Source organism: Mesocricetus auratus, unplaced genomic scaffold, assembly GCF_017639785.1.
Source record: "Mesocricetus auratus isolate SY011 unplaced genomic scaffold, BCM_Maur_2.0 Super-Scaffold_100691, whole genome shotgun sequence".
NCBI lineage: Eukaryota > Metazoa > Chordata > Mammalia > Rodentia > Cricetidae > Mesocricetus > Mesocricetus auratus.
The window spans coordinates 58,440,137-58,457,699 of record NW_024429267.1 but is presented as its reverse complement, the minus strand read 5'-3'; the positions used below and the strand labels follow the sequence as shown (position 1 = coordinate 58,457,699).

The window sequence follows — 17,563 nt, the reverse complement described above, 5'->3', positions numbered from 1 at the left end:
CCCTTTCCCCATCCTCGAGGGCTCAAGGCAGGTGGCCTCCATCTGAGAGCCCCAAAGCAGCCGGCCTCATATCCCCAAACCCCAGTGAGCCAACAGCTGGCCCCCAGCACAGGGCCAGTGAGCCTCGCACAAGCAGTGTCTCCTGCCATCCCTGAGTCTTCACATGCACACGGCTCACATCACGCACACATGCCGCACAGCACGCATGTAACTGCCACACCCAGACTCCACACAGCACGCAGAACCACGCACATTCAGGGCGCTTGGCCCCCATTTTTACTTTAAGCAACACACAAAAGGCCAAGTCAAAGAGCCTCTGGGATTTGCTAAAACTGGGGTTCCCCTCTTCATAACTTCCCCAGGGACCCCTGAGGCATCAGGAAGTAGCTCTCAGCCCAGCCAGCTTCCTGTCCCTTGTTGGGCTGGTGTCCCAGGTGGAGGGACTCACCTCTAATCTCTACCCCTCTGCCCTCCTGCAAGCCATGTCCCCACATGCCACAGCGTCAGGGTCACCAGGGAGTGTGCCACTGCTGAACGGGCCCTGTCTCGGTGTCTGGCTCTCGTGCACATGGAGTGAGTCGCTGGACCCCCCCCCATGCATAATGCACCCACTTAACAAATAAACTTTGGAGGCCCAGTGGCTACAACTCTTCAGCCCCCTTGGCACGTCCCGAGGGCACCATGTTGTGTGACACTATTCCTGGGGACATAAAAGCGCACGGCTACCCACTCCAGATAGGGAACTGACAACAACCAAAGTGAGGGTACCACCAAAGTCCAACCTGGCGAACTAGTGAATTGTATTGGGCTTCTCCAGGAGCATAGGTGAGGGGGGGCACTTACAGGGGCAGAGATGACTCTAAGATATCTGCACAGGCGACAGCTCACAAAATCTGGGAGCCTGGAGCTCACATGGCACAGCCTGCAGGCAGCTCAGCAGGCTGGAGCGTCCCTTCCAGGCATCTTGGTGGCTTTGGGGGTGTCTCGGCAGTCCTCCGTGTTTTCATAAGTTGGGGAGGGAGGGACCTAGTGTCACGTGGTCAGTTTCAGGGACTTGCTGAGCCCCCGAGCTGTCTACTTCCTTGGTGGTGAGGAGCCTCCCTGGGGGATGGAGTGTTTCATCTCAGAGGAGTCTGCTGCACAACACGCCAAGCCCGTGGCCGCCCATGGCGGTCTCACCTTGTCTGCTGTGAACGGACTGAGTTCTCACCACGATGCAGTCTCTTCCAGAAGTTTGTGGAGCTGACCCTCACCGCCGCCCACCTTATTCCTCAGTTTTCTCTTCCACCCACTGAGGGTGGTCCTTGTGGATTGTGGGGACATTAAAAAGAATCTCTCAGCCGGGCGGTGGTGGTGCACGCCTTTAATCCCAGGCAGAGGCAGGTGGATCTCTGTGAGTTCAAGGCCGGGCTGGACCAACAGCCTCCAAAACAATACAGAGAAACCCTGTCTCATAAAACCAAAAAAAAAAAAAATCTCTCTGCATGCATCCTAGCTTTTATTTACCATTTCCAGTAATCACGGAGTGTGCCTCAACACACTGCCCTAGTGTCACCCACAGCTGCCCAGAGAGCCGGAGCCTGGCTCAACCTCTCCTCTTCCTTGGACGCTCTCATCCCCTAGCCCGGATAGCAATCGCATCCCCAGACAGCCCCCTACTGTAACCCCCCCCCGCCCAACACACTGTTGAGGGTCAAAGGGCAGGGTCATGTGTGGGTCCCTCCCAGCTGCATCCTCCGGGCCCAAGTGTCTGAATTCCTGGGAGGAAGCTGGTGACCTAACTTCCCAGGGTTTGTGCAGGACCCTGCTGGGTAGAGACTCCTATTGCTCCCTCGGCTGAGCTTAGGATGGGAGATTGACCATAGTCACAAAGCTCCCAGGACATTTCCTCGGGCCCCAGTGCACAAGCGCTGGCCCATGGAGACAGGAGGCACCCATCGAGCCCCTGCCCCCAACTGAATGTCCAGGGGAGCATTCAAGTGGACTTCTCCAGGGACCCCTGGGTGCCTCGCCTGCTTAGGGACATTACATTAGAGTTTCCTGCCTGCCAATAAGAGGACACTGCCTACCCAGGTGTCCCTGGTGGCAGACAACTCTGTGAGCTCAAGGCTGGCGTACTGGAGCACCTCAGCACCATAGTCCTTGGCAGTTCCAATTCTACCAGAAAAGCCAACCCTCCCCACCTAACAGCAACGCCCATCCAGGCCAGACTCTCGTCAGGATGAAGACTAGATGGGCTCGCCCCGGACACCCTTGAGAGGTCACAGGTAAAGGTGGCATCTGGAGTCCACAGCACGCAAGACTGCACAGACAGCGTGCTGGTTGTGAGGCCTGCGGTGGGGGCAGGGCTCGCCAGTCTGCAGACACTGGGGGCAGGGCTCGCCAGTCTGCAGACACTGCCTGGAGAGCTTCCTGGAAGAGGAGGTCCTGGCATAGAGCGCAAAGAGACGCATTGGCTTCCCTGGCCCGAGGAGAGCAAAGGGACGCATTGGCTTCCCTGGCCCGAGGACAGGGAGGTCAAGTAAGGCCCAGGTGCCCCTATCTGAGAGCCTGTATCTCCAGAAACCCCCTTCCATCTCCCATCACTCCCCCCATCCCATCCCCCCTCCCCCCGCCGCTCCCTCTCACTGCCTCTCCCTGTGGCCAACAGCAATGCAGCACTCTGCTCAGCTCCACAAACGGTCTGCTCCACTCCGGGAAGAAGGCCACCTCCTCCTCCCCCCCCCTCCTCCTCTTGCTGTCACCACTCACGGCTCTATCCTCGAGGGGGTGGGGACCCCAGAGCTGGACACACCCCACCTTGGCCCCACAGCCCGGCCAGCCGGACAGACTCACAGTCGGGACGCAGGACCCGGGAGCCCCGAGGTGGGCAGTGCGCCAGGGTACCTCGAAGCTTCTTCAAGGTCAGTGCAAGCTCGGCGTGCAGCCCTTCTGGGGCCCTGAGGCCAGAGGGTCCCACCCTAGAGAGCCCCTATCCTAGACCAAGAGCCCCAAGGTGGGCTTCGTTCCAGGTGCACCTGAGCCAAGCGGCGGCGGGCAAAGGCCCCACGGGCCCCACGGGCAGCACGGGTCCAGGGGGCTATCAGGAGGGGTCCCAGGCTGGGGGCAGCTGCCCGCCGAGGGCTCACTGGGGACACTCCCCACCGGCCGTGGGGAGCTAAAATTGGAAAGTGTCGAGTGGGAGGCAGCTGACAAAGCTATTTTGTGCTCTCTTCACCCGCTCGGGTTTCACGCTCCTGCTCCACTAACCTGATCCCATGCTTCCCTCCCCCACCCCGCCCCTGATGAAGAGGTGTCTCAGCTCGCAGGCCACAGCGCAGAGGCTGGCCGGGAGGGTCAGGGCCGGCGGCAGCGGTCTGTCCGGTCTGAGCCGGCACTCCGGAAGGGGCTCACCAAGAGCACCTGCCCCTTAGAGAAGTTCCCTGGGTGGCTTCACTGGGTGCCTGGCCCTTCCTGGCCCACACGCTCTGCCCGTATAACAAGCTGTGGGATCTCAGGACCCTGGCTGCAGGTCTGAGGGAGATCACGGGCCAGGGAGACAGAGTGGCCCCAGCCATCTCCAAAAGGGCACCGCACCATGTCCCTCTTTCACGCAGTTCCAGATCTGAACCTACGCAGCCACTGGGGAGACTGCAGGCTGAAGAGGGCGGGAGGGGATTAGGTGGTGGCCCAGGCCTCAGGGATGGATGACCCAGTAGGGTAGCAGGAGAGGGTGACTAGACTCATCCTGGGCCCCTGACACTGGTCAGTACCCTGGACAGCAGCCAGAGCCCTCCCAGTTCCTGCCTGACCCTGGGCGTGGCCCAGCTCCAACTTCTCCAGGTCCTCAAATAGCACAGCCTCCAGTCAGGGGGGGGCAGTGGGTGAACACAGGCAGGGATCCGGGATAACACAAACTCTTGGTCAGGGGCTTGGTGGAGGAAGGGGGCCAGGCAGGACCTGGAGCTGCGTGAGGCTGGAGGTTCGGTGCAGGGGAGGTGGGTGGGGGGGAGCCCAGGATCTCAGGGAAGAAGGTTTGTGGGTAGAACTTTCCTGGAGCTAAGGGAGGCTTGCTGAGAGATGGGAAAACAGGCTGGTGGGCTAGAGACAGGGTCTCCCCCGTGGGAAAGACCCCCAAGGTCGGGGAGGGGCAGTTTTCGACAAGTCCATCCGAGAGGGATGAAGGACCGGAAACTGGGCTGTGTGAGGTCTGGACTTTAAGAACCTTCAAAGGGGGCAGGGTTGGCTGCTGCTGCAGAAGAAAGGAGGCCCCTGGGTGGGAAGAGTGACTGAGGGAGTCCCCGAGGGCTGAGTGGAGCAGAGGCTCCACCACCCCAGTGAGAGTGCATGAGGTGAGGTCAGGCACGGCTGAGGACTGGGGACCCTCACCCATGCTTCTCCTCCAGCCCTGCCCAAGCAATGGGCATCAAGACAGCACTGCCTGCAGCTGAGCTCGGGCTCTACTCCCTGGTGCTGAGCGGATCCCTGGCTTATGCTGGCCGAGGTCTCCTGGAGGCATCGCAAGGTAACAGTTGGGTTCTGACCAACAGGGCCAGAAACTCAGAGGCTGCCGACCACAAGTATCCTCTAGGCCCTGGGTTGGGCATAGTCCTGAACACCATTTTAGACACACATGCACACATGTACACATACATGCACACATACTCATGCACACACATCCACACATGCATATGCATGCACACACATGCACACATACACACGCGCACACACACGCGCACACACACATACACACGCAGAGGCCAAGGGAGAAGAGAGAATAGAGAGAGTGCCTGACCTAGACCCAGACGTGCAGAACACCCAGTCCTGAACCCAGGAAGCTGTAGGTGCTAAGTACACCTTACATCCGTCTCAGCCACTGCTTTCTGCCTAAGGGTCCTGCGGCCCTGAGCCCTTGCCCCTCTCCCCTGGGTGGGATGGCCCAGGGAAGGCATATGAGAGGCCACTCAGAGGCCACGCTTTGTTCTCAGATGGGGCCCACAGGAAGGCCTTCCGGGAGTCCGTCCGCCCTGGCTGGGAGTACCTGGGCCGGAAGATGGTAGGTTTCCCAAACCTCTCAGGTCCCTGACCTCGACACACCTCACCCCTGTTTTCATGCCTTGTGGCAGGGAGGGCTCTGCCTAACTTTGGGACCTCTGGGCTCCTGTAGGAAATGGGTCCCCGAGGACAAAATAGGCTGGTCCTCTGGTGCTGCCGTCCAGAACTAGGCAGCAGGGGTAGAGTGTCTGCTCCGTGCAGAGCCGCAAAGCTTTGGGGAGCAGGCTCCTCCTTGGGGCCCCTCATCCATGCCTCCCTCCCGTGTTCCCGGGCACCTCCCTCGGGGCGAGAGCAGGCACCTGCAACCTCAGGTATCTGTCCTCAGAGCACAGGCAGGAGCTCCTGACCCTACCCTCTCCACGGCCCTTACCTGCCCGCTTCCTCCTGCTTGGGTTGTCCAGGACGTGGCCGACTTCGAGTGGGTGATGTGGTTCACCAGCTTCCGAAACATCATCGTCTTCGCCCTCTCAGGACATGTGCTGTTTGCCAAACTCTGCACGATGGTGGCCCCCCAGGTGAGCCGGTCCGGGGCCCTTGGCCTCCTGCTGCCTGCCCCTCCTTAGCCCCCCTGAAGCCTGTGGGGGAACTCATCCATCCCGGGTTCGCACACGGGGGTTAACTGAGGCCCGCTCGCGTCCGCAGCTCCGCTCCTGGATGTACGCCGTGTACGGGGTCCTGGCCGTGGTGGGCACAATGGGCCCGTGGTACCTGCTGCTGCTGCTTGGCCACTGTGCGAGCCTCTATGTGGCCTCGCTTGTGGGCCAGCCCTGGCTGTGTCTCGCCCTTGGTCTAGGCAGCCTGGCCTCCCTCAAGATGGAGCCCCTGATCTCTTGGCAGGTACATGACACCAAAGGCCTCGTCTCCTGAGTCCTCCCAAGCATCTCCGCAATTTTCCCACCCGTCTTGAAGCCTTTGAGTAGGGCGGCCCGCTGCACCGCAGTTTGTCCCTTGCTCTGCTGCGTTGCTGAACTAAAGCCGCCCCCCCCCCCCCCGCAAGACCAGGCCCTGGGCCTGTGGGAAGTTGGGAAGGTGGGGAGGGCCCCTCCCTCTCCCCCTCCCTCTCCCCCTCCCCCCGGAAGCGTGGGCCCACGAGTGAGCCGGAGGCTTGCTGTCTCCTTCCAGAGTGGGTTTGTAACGGGCACCTTTGATCTTCAAGACGTGCTTTTCCACGGGGGCAGCGGCTTCACGGTGCTCCGCTGCACCAGCTTCGCGCTGGAGAGCTGCGCCCGCCCTGACCGCCGCTACTCCCTCGCTGACCTGATCAAGTACAATTTCTACCTGCCCTTCTTCTTCTTCGGGCCCGTCATGACCTTCGACCGCTTCCATGCTCAGGTGAGGGGAACCCCGCGGGCATGGCTGGGTCTCCTTCGCCCCACCCCCTCCCCCGCCCCGACAACGGCTCCTGTCCCAGACATAACTCCCCAAGCGTGGGCACCCCCGCCCCGCATGCCCGGGAAGCTGTGTCTCCTCTCCTCAGGCCGGTTACGGCTCCCCTCTCAGACAGGGTTCTGCCCCTCCAGGTGAGCCAGGACCCAGTGAGGCCAGAAGGGGAGCTGTGGCGCATCCAGGCCCAGGCGGGGCTCAGCGCGGCAGCCGTCGTGGCTGTGGACATCTTCTTCCACTTCTTCTACATCCTCACGATCCCTGGCGACCTGAAGTTTGCCAGCCGCCTCCCGGACAGTGCTCTCGGTGGGTCCCCACAACGGGACGGACGGAGGCAGGGCCGCCACCGGCAAACAGCCCCGTGCGTGTAGCACCCAAGATTTGAAACGTGCAGGACTCGTTATTTGTTTCAGCACATAAAGCCCTTAGTCCCCGCAAACTACAGGAGCCACTAGAGGGGCGTGGCTGATTTTCATGGGTCACTGGGGCCTGTCGCACACCTCTAGGGAGGCACAGGGTCCCCATGGGGGTAGGGGTGAGACAGAAGCCAGACTCTGCCCGTGGGGGAGGGGAGGCTCAGGATGTGGGATGCCATCAGTGCCCCGACCCCAAAAGAGTGATGTCACCTGTCCCCAGCTGGCCTGGCCTACTCAAACCTGGTGTATGACTGGGTGAAGGCAGCAGTCCTCTTTGGTGTGGTTAACACCGTGGCACGCCTGGACCACCTGGACCCTCCTCAGCCTCCCAAGTGCATTACCGCTCTCTACGTCTTCGGGGAAACGTGAGTGAAGAGGGCGGCCCGTCATCGGCCCCCCACCTTTCCTTAGCGTTGTCCCCCGTGTCAAAAGGCTCTGCGTCTGGAGGACTCAACGCTTGCACACTCTCCCCACAGGCACTTCGACCGTGGCATCAATGACTGGCTTTGCAAGTGAGTTGGGGAATGGCAGCAGCCTTCCGGCTAGGCTGTCAAATGGGCGGGGAGGGGGGAGCATTGGTTGTTTCAGAGACTGCTTCTGGGATGGAGCCAGCAGGAGGCTGGGAGGAGGCTGTGCGTCTGCACGGGTGACAGACGTTGAGCTTTGGACTTTGTGGGGGTCCCGGAGATGGTGGGAGCAGAGAAACACGGCTGACGTCTTGGTAGGGGGTCATGTCTGGGGGGGTCTCCAGGGAGTATGGTGGCACCCAAATTCCCATCTGTCTCTTGGGAAGCTGGACAGGACATTTTCCATACAGAAATGTCTAGCTGACATCCTTGTAGAGGCTTGGGGAAGCATTTTAGGCCTGAGAGTCTGGAGTCGGGGGAGTCATGAGTTGGGCAGAGGGGTCTCCTGGACCAGACCTCAGGGGGCCTGAGTCCTAAGGAGGGAAAGCGAGGCCAGAAGAGCAAGGAGTTCCGAAACCGGGCCCACGGATGCTCCCACAGGGACTGAAGACCCAGCAGAAAGACATGAAAAAAAAGGACACGTGTCTGTGTGAGTCCCACAAAGGAGAGTGTGCAAGCATAGAGGCTCCAAGCCGTGCTGCCACAGCCGAGGAGGGCCTCCCCTTCCCCGGGGAGACGGCAGGGAGAGCAGCTGAGGACTTGCACGGGGAGCGTGCGCAGCAGGTCCTGGGGCAGCCTGGGAAACAGGAGAGCAGCTTCGGGGAGGAATGGGACATGACGGGGACATTGAGGGCGACGCAGGGCAGAGGGGCGATGGGCGGATCCAGGTCCCCAAGGACAGGGGTCTGCCTTGAGAAGCCGCAGGAGGAGGGAGGGACAGAGGGACAGGAGGGAGAACGGGGAAAGGGGGGGATGGCCAGGTGAGTCACAGATGCTGAAGTAGGCAAGTACAGCCGCGAGACACGGGGTAGGGGGAGCATCACCCCTGCAGGCCCCCTTGCAGGAGGCCAGGGGTACGGTATCCGTCTCCAAGTAGGGAGAGAAAGCTGACTGGAGACAGCCCGGAAGGAATGGGAAGGAGAGCACTTAGGGTGTGTGTGTGCGTGCGTGCGTGTGTGTGCGTGTGTGTGCGCGTGTGAGAGTGTCACATGCATGCGTGCACGTGACTAGAGTCTCCCGGGTGGGTGAGCAGGAAGAAGCAAGAGACTGCAATGATAATGGTGGCTGCGAGCCTGTTGGGGAGGGCGGGAGAGATTCAAGGGTTAAAGGCCAACGGTGGTGACCAGATGAGACAGAGCAGGAATCCAGGAGGGGCGAGGTTTCAAGCTGGGGCGTGACCCTGGGAGTGGATGGATAAAACAAAGTGGAGAAGCCTTGAAAATTAGGGGAGGGGGTGAAAGGCTGGCATGTATCGGCACCCGGCGTGCGGCGGGCACTCCAGATGCGGCAGTGCACAAGCCCGGGACCGTGAGCCCACGGAGCTCACAGTCCCGTGATGGAAACAGGCCATACGTAGTTGAAGAAACGCACACACCAGTCTAGAGAGTAGAAACTGTGGGAAAGGAAACGGTGTGGCAGGTGGGCACTTGGCCCCTGGCCGGAAGTTTCTTTAGGCTGGAGTCTGGGCAGGCCTGTGTAAGAATGCCTGAAGTCAGGCTTGTGTGAGAAAAAAGGTGTACTCTAAGGCGTGGACCAATCGTGTCTGGAGACCGGAAGGGCCAGTGTGGCAGGCACGCACGGCAGGGGGGAGGAGTGTAGGGGATGAGGTCAGGAAGGAGGCAGACCCAGGGCTGCATGGTGTCTTCACGCCAGAAAGAGCTTACTTTATCATTGAGAGGGTGGATTGTGGACCGACGCGGTCTGAGCCGCAGGTTAAAATAATACTTGTTTTATTATTTAAAGTACGAGTGGGGGGCAGGGCTAGACTGTGTACGTATGCCGCATGCCTGCACGTGCCTACAGAGGCCAGAAGGGAGCACCGGATATCCCAGAACCGGAGTTACAGGCAGTTGTGAGCCACCCGATGAGGGTGCTGGGAAATGAACCTGGGTCCTCTGTAGGCGCGGTACACTCCTAACTGCTGAGACATTCCTCCAGCTCTCTTAAAGCGTCGGTGGCGAATGGAGCGGGGGTTAAAGGCAAAAGCGGGACTAAGAGGCTCCCGCCGTGGAGGAGCCCCTCCACTAGGGCAGGGCTGGTGCAGGGGGTGAGCCGAGTCAAGCCCCAGCAGAGCTGATAGAATCTGTGGCTCGGATGTTGGGGATGAGGGGAATCCAGAATCCTGACTACAACCTAAGGCTGAGCAGCCGCGCCTCCCACTAACACGGGACTTGAGTGGGGCCGGGAGCAGCATTCTCCGGAGCAAGGCATCATGCAGCAGGCGGCGAGTTATCTGAGCAAGGAGACTGAGTCAAAGACACCGGCTTGGTCATCCACGGACTGTTTTGAAAATCTCCGGCCCAAGCCCCACCCCCTCCACAGTTCAGAGCTGGGCAGAGGACAGGCACTCCTGGGGTGGTGGGGGGGCGACGTACCGCATGCCGCCCCACCATGCGTCTGCTGTCCGCCCCCACGTCCCCGCAGGGCCCTCCTTCCTTCTTTCTCTGCAGATATGTGTACGACCGCGTTGGTGGGGATCATTCCGCCGTGATCCCAGAGCTGGCTGCCTCCGTGGCCACGTTTGTGATCACCACCCTGTGGCTTGGGCCTTGTGACATCGTCTACCTGTGGTCCGTCCTTAACTGCTTCGGCCTCAATTTCGAGCTCTGGGTGCAGAAGCTGGCGGAGCACGGGCCATTGGCACAAATTGAGGTGGGGTACAAAGGTCCCGGGCCGGGGGACTGGCTGGGATCAGTTGGGGGGTCACACGAGGTGGGTGGCACTGCTGCTTCCTGGAGTCACCCAGGCATGCGTGGTCCCTGGCCCAGAACTTTCTCCCTAACCTCTCTCGTTTGCCAGGGCCATGCTCCACCTAGGGGGAAACTGGGTCTGCCTGGCTTGGCTGCATTATCAGCTCTCGTTGCTCCTCTGGGCCTGGGTGACACTGACTGACCATGTCCCCCCTTCCTGGCCCTCTTGCCAACACATTCTTGGGCAGCAGGCACGGCTATCGGAGCAGATGTCTCGGAGGGTCCGGGCCCTCTGCGGGGCTGTAAACTTCTGGGCTATCATCATGTACAACCTTGTGAGTTTGAACAGCCTTGAGTTCACAGAGCTGGTTGCCCGACGCCTGATACTTAAAGGTAAGGGACCGTGCGAGAGGATACGGCGTGTGCCCAACCTCACACGAGGACAGGAACCTCTGATCTACCCCCACACACACACACACAACACCCCAGCACCCAAGGGACTCAGCAGGGGTGTGGGACAGGATGCAGGGTCTCTGGGACGGGATGTTTCGGGTAGCATGGTTCCTTCTCTAACAGGCTTCCCCCAGACCACGCTGGCCGTCTTGTTTGTCACCTACTGTGGGGTCCAGCTGGTAAAGGAGCGTGAGCGAACCTTGGCACTGGAGGAAGAGCAGAAGCAGGACAAAGAGAAGCCAGAGTAGGGTCTGGGGGACAGAGGACCGAGCTCAGCTCAGCTGCTTCTGGGCCCCAGGCCCCGGCCATGCGGCTTGGCCAATAGAATAAAAGACTTTTCTACCACAGTATTCTACTGGCTTCTTGTCCACTCTGGGCAGGGGGTTGATCGCTCCAGGCTTTGGGGGAACGTCATTCATAGGACATGATGGGGCGTCCTGTGAGGACAATTCATTGCCCCCCCAGAGCTTCCAAAGGGAGGTCTGGGATAGCACCAGAAGGTGCCGTTGACAGAGATGCTCGCATATGACAGGCATAGACACTGAGTCCCTTAGGAGACATAACGGGCACACACAGCCAGCCTAGGCAAGGCCAGAACACAGCCTGGGACGCCTGCCTAGCTTTGTAGTCCTTGAGGAGACATGGTAACGCCCAGAGGGACATGGAGAAGTCCCTTTGTTCCCGTTCCTCACTGAGGCGGCCTCTCCCGGCTCCTCTCCGGATCCCACAAGGCATTTGCTTTGAGGCCACAGGACAGGAAGGAGGCTCACATCTTGGTCAGGCGAAGCACGTTGAGGCGTACAGGGAGGAAGGTGGCACCGGCTGCGTAGGCGATCTCCCGTAGGACCCCCTCCCACTTCTTCTCATCCTCATTGAATCTGAGGGGAAGGGACCATGGGGGACAAGCATGGGAGCTTTATCCCTCGAGGCCAGGCAGGGACCCTGCAAGGAGGGGTGGCCGGTGCCCTAGGCCCACCTCCAAGTATGTCTGTGTCCAAACAGACTGGAAAGTGGGACACCCACACACACACACAACAAACCATAAGGAGACACCCTGCAGTGTAAATCAGCCCCCTCCCGAGAAAAGCCACCCCCAAGGCCTCCACACTCCTCAAAGTTCATTGCCCTTTGGGAAAGGCTTCCAGTCCCCAAAGTCAAGTCTCTCCCCCTGAGACTTGTGCAACATTGAAGAAATCCCTGAGATGAAGGGGTATGGAAAAAACTAAACAAAACAAAAAACCCAGCTCCTGAGCCAGGCGGTGGTGGTACACGCCTTTAATCCCAGCACTCGGGAGGCAGAAGAGGCAGGCGGATCTCTGTGAGTTCGAGGCCGGGCTGGACCGACAGCCTCCAAAACAATACAGAGAAACCCTGTCTCGTAAAACAAAAAACAAACAAACAAACAAACAAACAAAAAACCAGCTCCTGGAGCCTGGACCCAGCCACCACCCGCTCCTAGTGTCATCCTTCCTCCAGACAAGGCACCCCAGAAAAGGGGGGAGAACAGATTCCGGGTCTGTGCCCGAAGCTTAGGGTTGGCTCCTTCTGGTGCCCTACTGGCACTTCACCGTGGCATGGAACCGGCCACCCTCCTCCCTGAGCTTGTGAGAAGCTGGGGTGGAGCAGCCGTGCTTGCTGTCCTTGGCTTGGGACACTCAGGATCCCCCCAGCTCCCCAAGGCGGGGCTCACCTCCATATGTCATTGAGCTCCGTGGGGACCAGCTCTCCAGACTCTGTCTCCAGCGTGGCAAAGCCGCCCAGGGCATAGAGAGTGCCGGCTAGGCTGACCAGGCTGAGTGAGCTGCGCTCCTGCGGGAAGGCCTCAAAGGAGGACCACCTAGGGACAGGGGAGAGGTCGGTGATCCAGGGCTTAGGCAAGCAGGGTCACTGTTCCCACCGTCATGGCGTCCATCACCCCCCCCCCCCGGGAATCTGAATTCCAGTTTGCAGCCCTCTCTGGATAAGATCCTGTTTCCTGAGCTTCAGCCACCTAGGATGCTTGGCCATCCCAGCCATGACCCCGTTCACTCTGACCTTTCCTTTACCTCCCTCCTCCCCTCCCCCGTCTCTTTGCAGTCCCATCCATCCCGCACCGTGAATGGATAGGCCTACTGTGTGTCTATCCCTATGCCCGTGAATGGATAGGCCTACTGTGTGTCTATCTCTATGCCCGTGAACTCAGGTTGTGGTTGACCCTGACAGTCCTGTTCCTTTGAATGCCCCCCCACCCTTCTTCTCTGTGACATCTCGCCGGTTCTCCTGGTGTCTGCTTCCTGGATTTCTGCTGCAGGGAGCTCCTCCTACACACGCCCCCAGGTACCCTGAACGTACATTTCCTGAACGGATCTTCAGTTTGCCCCCTAACGCCCAGGGTTTCCCTCAACAACTGCCCCCGTAGACTGACTGGAAAGCATGCGATCTACCCTCTTTCCCATCCTGCATCCTACCCACCACTAACCTCAGAGAACGTCTGTGGAAATGCTTCTCCTTCCTCCGAAGCCACGCTCCACTCCCTCTCCCTGGCCCTTTCCCTAACCCATCCCCAGCTCTAGGATCCTGTTACCCCCTTCGCAGCTGCAACCGGACCCCTCTGTCTCTCTCTCTCTCTCTCTGAGAAATTCCCTAATCTGCCGTCCTGTGACAGCCAGTGAGTCACGGAGCTTAAACTCACAGGAGACATCTCACTGGCCTTAACCCTTCACCTCTCCCCTCCCAGAACCTTCCCGTATCCCTTCACCCACCAGCCTCCATTCCCCCGAGCTGCTTCTGGGAGCCCCACCTTTTGGTGATGGGTAACCACTAACCGCCATCTTTGCTGGACGTGTCCAGACAGCTTCTCTTCCCTGACCTCCCGGCCCGATGCTGCAACCTCAGAGTCAGCCCGTGTCGTGGTAGCAGTCCCCAGATGAGGAACTGTTACCCCCAGACCCCACCCTGGGAGCCCCTCTGCAGACTCTCCTGCAGGGAGGCCTCAGGGGAGAGGGGTTACTTCTATGGCCGTGTTTCAAATCAACACGAGGACCTGGTCTATGACCCTCAGCAGGGCGGACGGGGCTGACTCTGGCGAGCAGCTGCAGAGGAGGGAGGGGCAGGGAAAGGGACCTACTTGTTGTCTGCAATGCTGTACACCTCTGTGGAGCTGGTAAGTCCTGCGTCTGTCACCCCTGCAGCCACAAAGATGCGGCCATCATGGACGGTGGCCCCGAAGAGTGAGCGGGCCGTCTGCATGGGTGCCAGCTCCTTCCACTCAAATTTCTTGGGGTCGTAGACACACATCGTGCTTAAACATTTCCTGTGGGTGGACAGAGTGAGTGGAGAGAGAGAGAGGCCGGGGACAACTGCCTGCCCCCTCAGCCACATCGAGGCTCCTCCCCACCGGCCTGAGGCTCACCTGTCCTTGCCTTTGCCTCCAATGACATAGACGAGGTCCATGTGGGAAAGGACCGCGTGGCCATATACTGCGTAGGGCAGTGAGTCCGATTCACCCCATTTGAATGACCTGGAGGGGACAGGGGGGACTGGAGCGTGGCGCACAAGCCTATGTGGAGTCTGGTTCTTGGCATCCACACCCACAGCACACGTTCAAAGTGAATCCAGGACGTTCCCGGGGCCTTTGCACCCGCCTAGCTGCCCGAGGGTTCATTTTCAGGTCTCCACCTGTGCAGGCCTCCTGGCTCCTCCAGTGGTCCTAGCCCCTCCCCAGGGCCCTGCCCCCAGACCACCCCGCCCCCAAGGCAGCCTCGCCACACCCACTTACAGCCTGTCGTAGCACAGCACTGAGTCCAGGCTGTCCTCGCTGTCCTTGAGCTCCCGGCCACCGACCACGTAGATGGCGTTGAGAGCCTCCCCCAGGCCGAAGAGGCAGCGCGGTGAGGGGAGTGGCGGCATTCCCAGCCACTCGGAGTCCAAGTGGTCGAACTGTGTGGGCGGGCAGTGTCCTTGGGTCAGCTACCACCGACCTCTATACTGACCCTGGCCCAGCTCTGCCAACTCCGACAGAGAGGAGTTCTTCCCTGTAAGAGGGAGGTCGTCCTATGCGCCCGACTCTCCGGTGACCCTCTGTCCCAGGCTTCCCACCCCTTAAAATCTACAAGCCTTCCATCCCACCTTCTGCAACTGCCTAACCCCATGGGTACAGGCACGGGGGCTCTGAATCGTGTGTGGGTGGACATTTGCTTTGCCAAGCGGGAAGGGCAGTGGGCATCCCGTGTACAGAGGCCCAGAGAGACGAAACTCCACACAGTAAGTCAGCCTGGGGGAGCTGCCCTTCGGCTGCTCCAGCCTGGAGGCCCATGAACTTAACCCCGGCACCCAGATGCCCAGCGACTCCTTACAGCTCTTCTGGCTCTGCTCTTACACAATTACCAATCCAGGTCACCGACAGCATTAGTCCCTCGCCCTTCACATCTCCAGATTTCACCCAACCGGCAAGACTCAAAAACCACAGGGTCAGGCTGTAAATTCTCCAAGGTCCCACGGTTACACGACCAGCCTGGACCAGGCTTTCCCCTCACCCAGTCCCTCCTGAGCCTCAGTTTCCTCCCCTGGACGGTGAAAGGAGCGCGTGGTGTTCTATGTGTTTCCCACTCCTGCCAAAGCCCGGCTCACTATTCTTCTCTCTGTCCCTGACCTTCAACCCCCCCCCCAAGCAGGGCCAGGGCCTCCAGCTCCCCAGATTGCTGTGCGACCCCCAAACTCAGTCACCAGACTTAACACAGCTCTTTGGAAACTGCCTTTAACTCTTCCTCCCTTCAAGCAAGTGGCTGCTAATCAAAGGTCCTAGACCCAATGGCCTTGCTCAAGTAGACGCAGGCCCCTCCCACCACCACCCCCAAGACTGCCTCCTAGCACAGGAACCCAGCACTGCTCCCTCCCTCCCAAGGCTGACCAATCACCTGCAGGAAGTAAGCACTCATGGGGTCCTCCTTGTTGTCCTCATTGTAGAAGAGGCCACCGGCCACGAAGACCTGGTTCTCCTTGGTCACCAAGCTGACGTGGTTCTTGGGGATCTGGGTGGACAGGGACGCGCAGTAGCACTCGTTGGCGGCTGGGTCGTAGGCCACAGCACCGTCCTCGCTGATCATGAAGATGAGGTCTTGCAGGAACATGCCGAAGCGCAGGGTGTCGTTGAGGATCCCAGGCAGCACACGTTCCTCATCGTCCTCAGCCTTGGCGTCTGCCGCGCCCTGGTTGGCCTCCTTGGCCTTGGTAGCTTCCTCACCCTTCTCCTTCTTCTTCTTGCGCAGCGTAGTGAGGCGGCCCTCGTGAGCGTCCTTCACCATCTGAACCTTGCGCAACAACTCGGGCTGGGCGCGCACGAGTGGGTGGCGCTCCACGCGGCTCTCCAGGAAGGCGCGAGGCAGCAGGCGGCAGCGAATGCTCTCGAAGACTGTAGGCAGTGCACGCTGGCGCTCGGCCTGTGCCTCCGCATCGCCGCTGCCGGCCCAGCGCATCACCGCCTCGAACACCGCCTCCTCCTTCTCCACGTTGAGGCCGTCGCTGGAGATGATGGCGATCAGCTCGTCGGCCGAGAGCCCCAGGAAATCGTTGTCACGCGCCACCAGCGGGAAGCGCGAGCAGATGAAGTCGCGCGCTGCCACCGCCAGGCGCGCGCAGTCTAGTAGGAGGCCTAGGCGGAAGACAGCCAGGCAATTGGCCAAGCACAGGCGCTTCTGCAGGAAGGACACGCAGATGGTGAAGATGGACGGGATCTGGAACCGGTGCGCCGCGGCGAACAGGTCCTGCACGCTTGCCTCGTCCAGCGCGATCTCCGATGTGTACAGGTAGTGCAGCACCTGGGACACCACCTCGGGCGACACCTCCTCCAGGCGCAGCTCTCCGGCTCCATCGGGCTCTGCCAGAAAGCGCGCGCGGAAGTAGGGGCTGCAGGCGGCCAGCACCAGGCGGTGGCACGGGAACTCGCGCTCGCCCACGCGCACCACGCAGTCCAGGAACTTGCCGTGGTCCAGCATGTCCTTGAGGCCGTCCTGAAGGAGCGTCTGCTGGTACAGCCTCTGCTCCTCCGCCTGCTCCAAACCCAGCGTCATAGTGCGGCTCCCTTAGAACCCAGTAAGCCTGTGTGACAAGGGCTGCTCCGCACACCTCTACTGTCCTGTGGGGTCGCGCACTAACTGCGCAGCTGTCTGCGCTGGGCTATATATAGAGGATGCCGGACCCTGTAAGAGGAGCCGCTCGGCCTCCTGCACATGACGCACAGGGGACAGCTGGGCAGAGGCCGTCTCCCCGAGCAGCCTTGACTCAGCGCTGGGGCTCATGGGGCGAGGGTGGGGGGTATGTCTGGACCTTTCCAGAACTGGCACTACTTGCCACCAGAACCCAGGGAAGCCTTGTTTCTGGATCTCTGGGTATAGACATGCCGCTGCCTGTGGAGGGAACTGTGGTCCCAGGCAGAAGTTCACAGAGCCGGAAGCCCCTCTTCCCAGACTCCTTCCGGGGCTGTGGGCTCACAGCCTTCCTCACAGAGCTATCTCACAGTGACCACCCCTGGTTACAGTATGTTTTCACTTCCTGCTTGGTGAACATGTCTTTGGCAATCACTGTTTAGAGACCTTGGTGCCCACGTTCAAAATGGGAAGGGGTTCCTTTCTGTTCCAGCTCAGAGACCTTTCCTTTCCTTAAGGAACCCCCTACATCAATAAGGGTAGGCGTTTCTCTGTTGAGCCTCAGTTTCCCCTCCCATCCAATGAGGGCCTCAGCTCGAGCTCCTGGGGCGGCATTCTCCAGGGAGGACTCCGAAGTGTCAGGTCTGCGAGAAAATAGTTTCTTAGGATCCTTAATATTCCAGGGAACCATGTTTGGGACTGTAGAGTCCCAAATAGCGGCATTTCCCAGAGTCCGTGTCGTGCTCAGGGACGTTGCCCGTCTGTGGCCCTGTCTGTGGTCTCCTTTAGGCTTACGGTGCTTCTGCCTGGCCCTCTCTGTACCTTGAGGAGCTGGGTTG

General features: G+C 60.1%; 2 protein-coding genes across 3 annotated transcripts; one reads left to right on the top strand and one right to left on the bottom strand.

Moving 5' to 3' along the window:
- Positions 1–2,126: 2,126 nt before the first annotated feature.
- Hhatl (hedgehog acyltransferase like) lies at positions 2,127–10,949 on the top strand. Of its 2 annotated transcripts, XM_005082310.4 has the most exons (13): positions 2,127–2,267; positions 2,651–2,903; positions 4,386–4,504; positions 4,968–5,035; positions 5,436–5,549; positions 5,677–5,871; positions 6,157–6,366; positions 6,555–6,723; positions 7,054–7,198; positions 7,310–7,345; positions 9,910–10,111; positions 10,401–10,542; positions 10,726–10,949. In XM_005082310.4, the coding sequence occupies exons 2-13, from the start codon at positions 2,653–2,655 to the stop codon at positions 10,848–10,850; spliced, it is 1,776 nt and encodes a 591-aa protein (XP_005082367.2). In that variant the 5' UTR covers positions 2,127–2,267; positions 2,651–2,652; the 3' UTR covers positions 10,851–10,949. The 2 variants fall into 2 exon arrangements, with proteins under 2 accessions (XP_005082367.2, XP_040595849.1); XM_040739915.1 differs by lacking the exons at positions 2,127–2,267; positions 2,651–2,903 and adding an exon at positions 3,847–3,961.
- Klhl40 (kelch like family member 40) lies at positions 9,725–17,214 on the bottom strand. Its single transcript, XM_005082311.4, has 6 exons — positions 15,498–17,214; positions 14,360–14,520; positions 13,994–14,101; positions 13,709–13,894; positions 12,293–12,439; positions 9,725–11,480 (listed from the first exon to the last, which is right to left on the bottom strand). The coding sequence occupies exons 1-6, from the start codon at positions 16,647–16,649 to the stop codon at positions 11,369–11,371; spliced, it is 1,866 nt and encodes a 621-aa protein (XP_005082368.1). The 5' UTR covers positions 16,650–17,214; the 3' UTR covers positions 9,725–11,368.
- Positions 17,215–17,563: the final 349 nt, after the last annotated feature.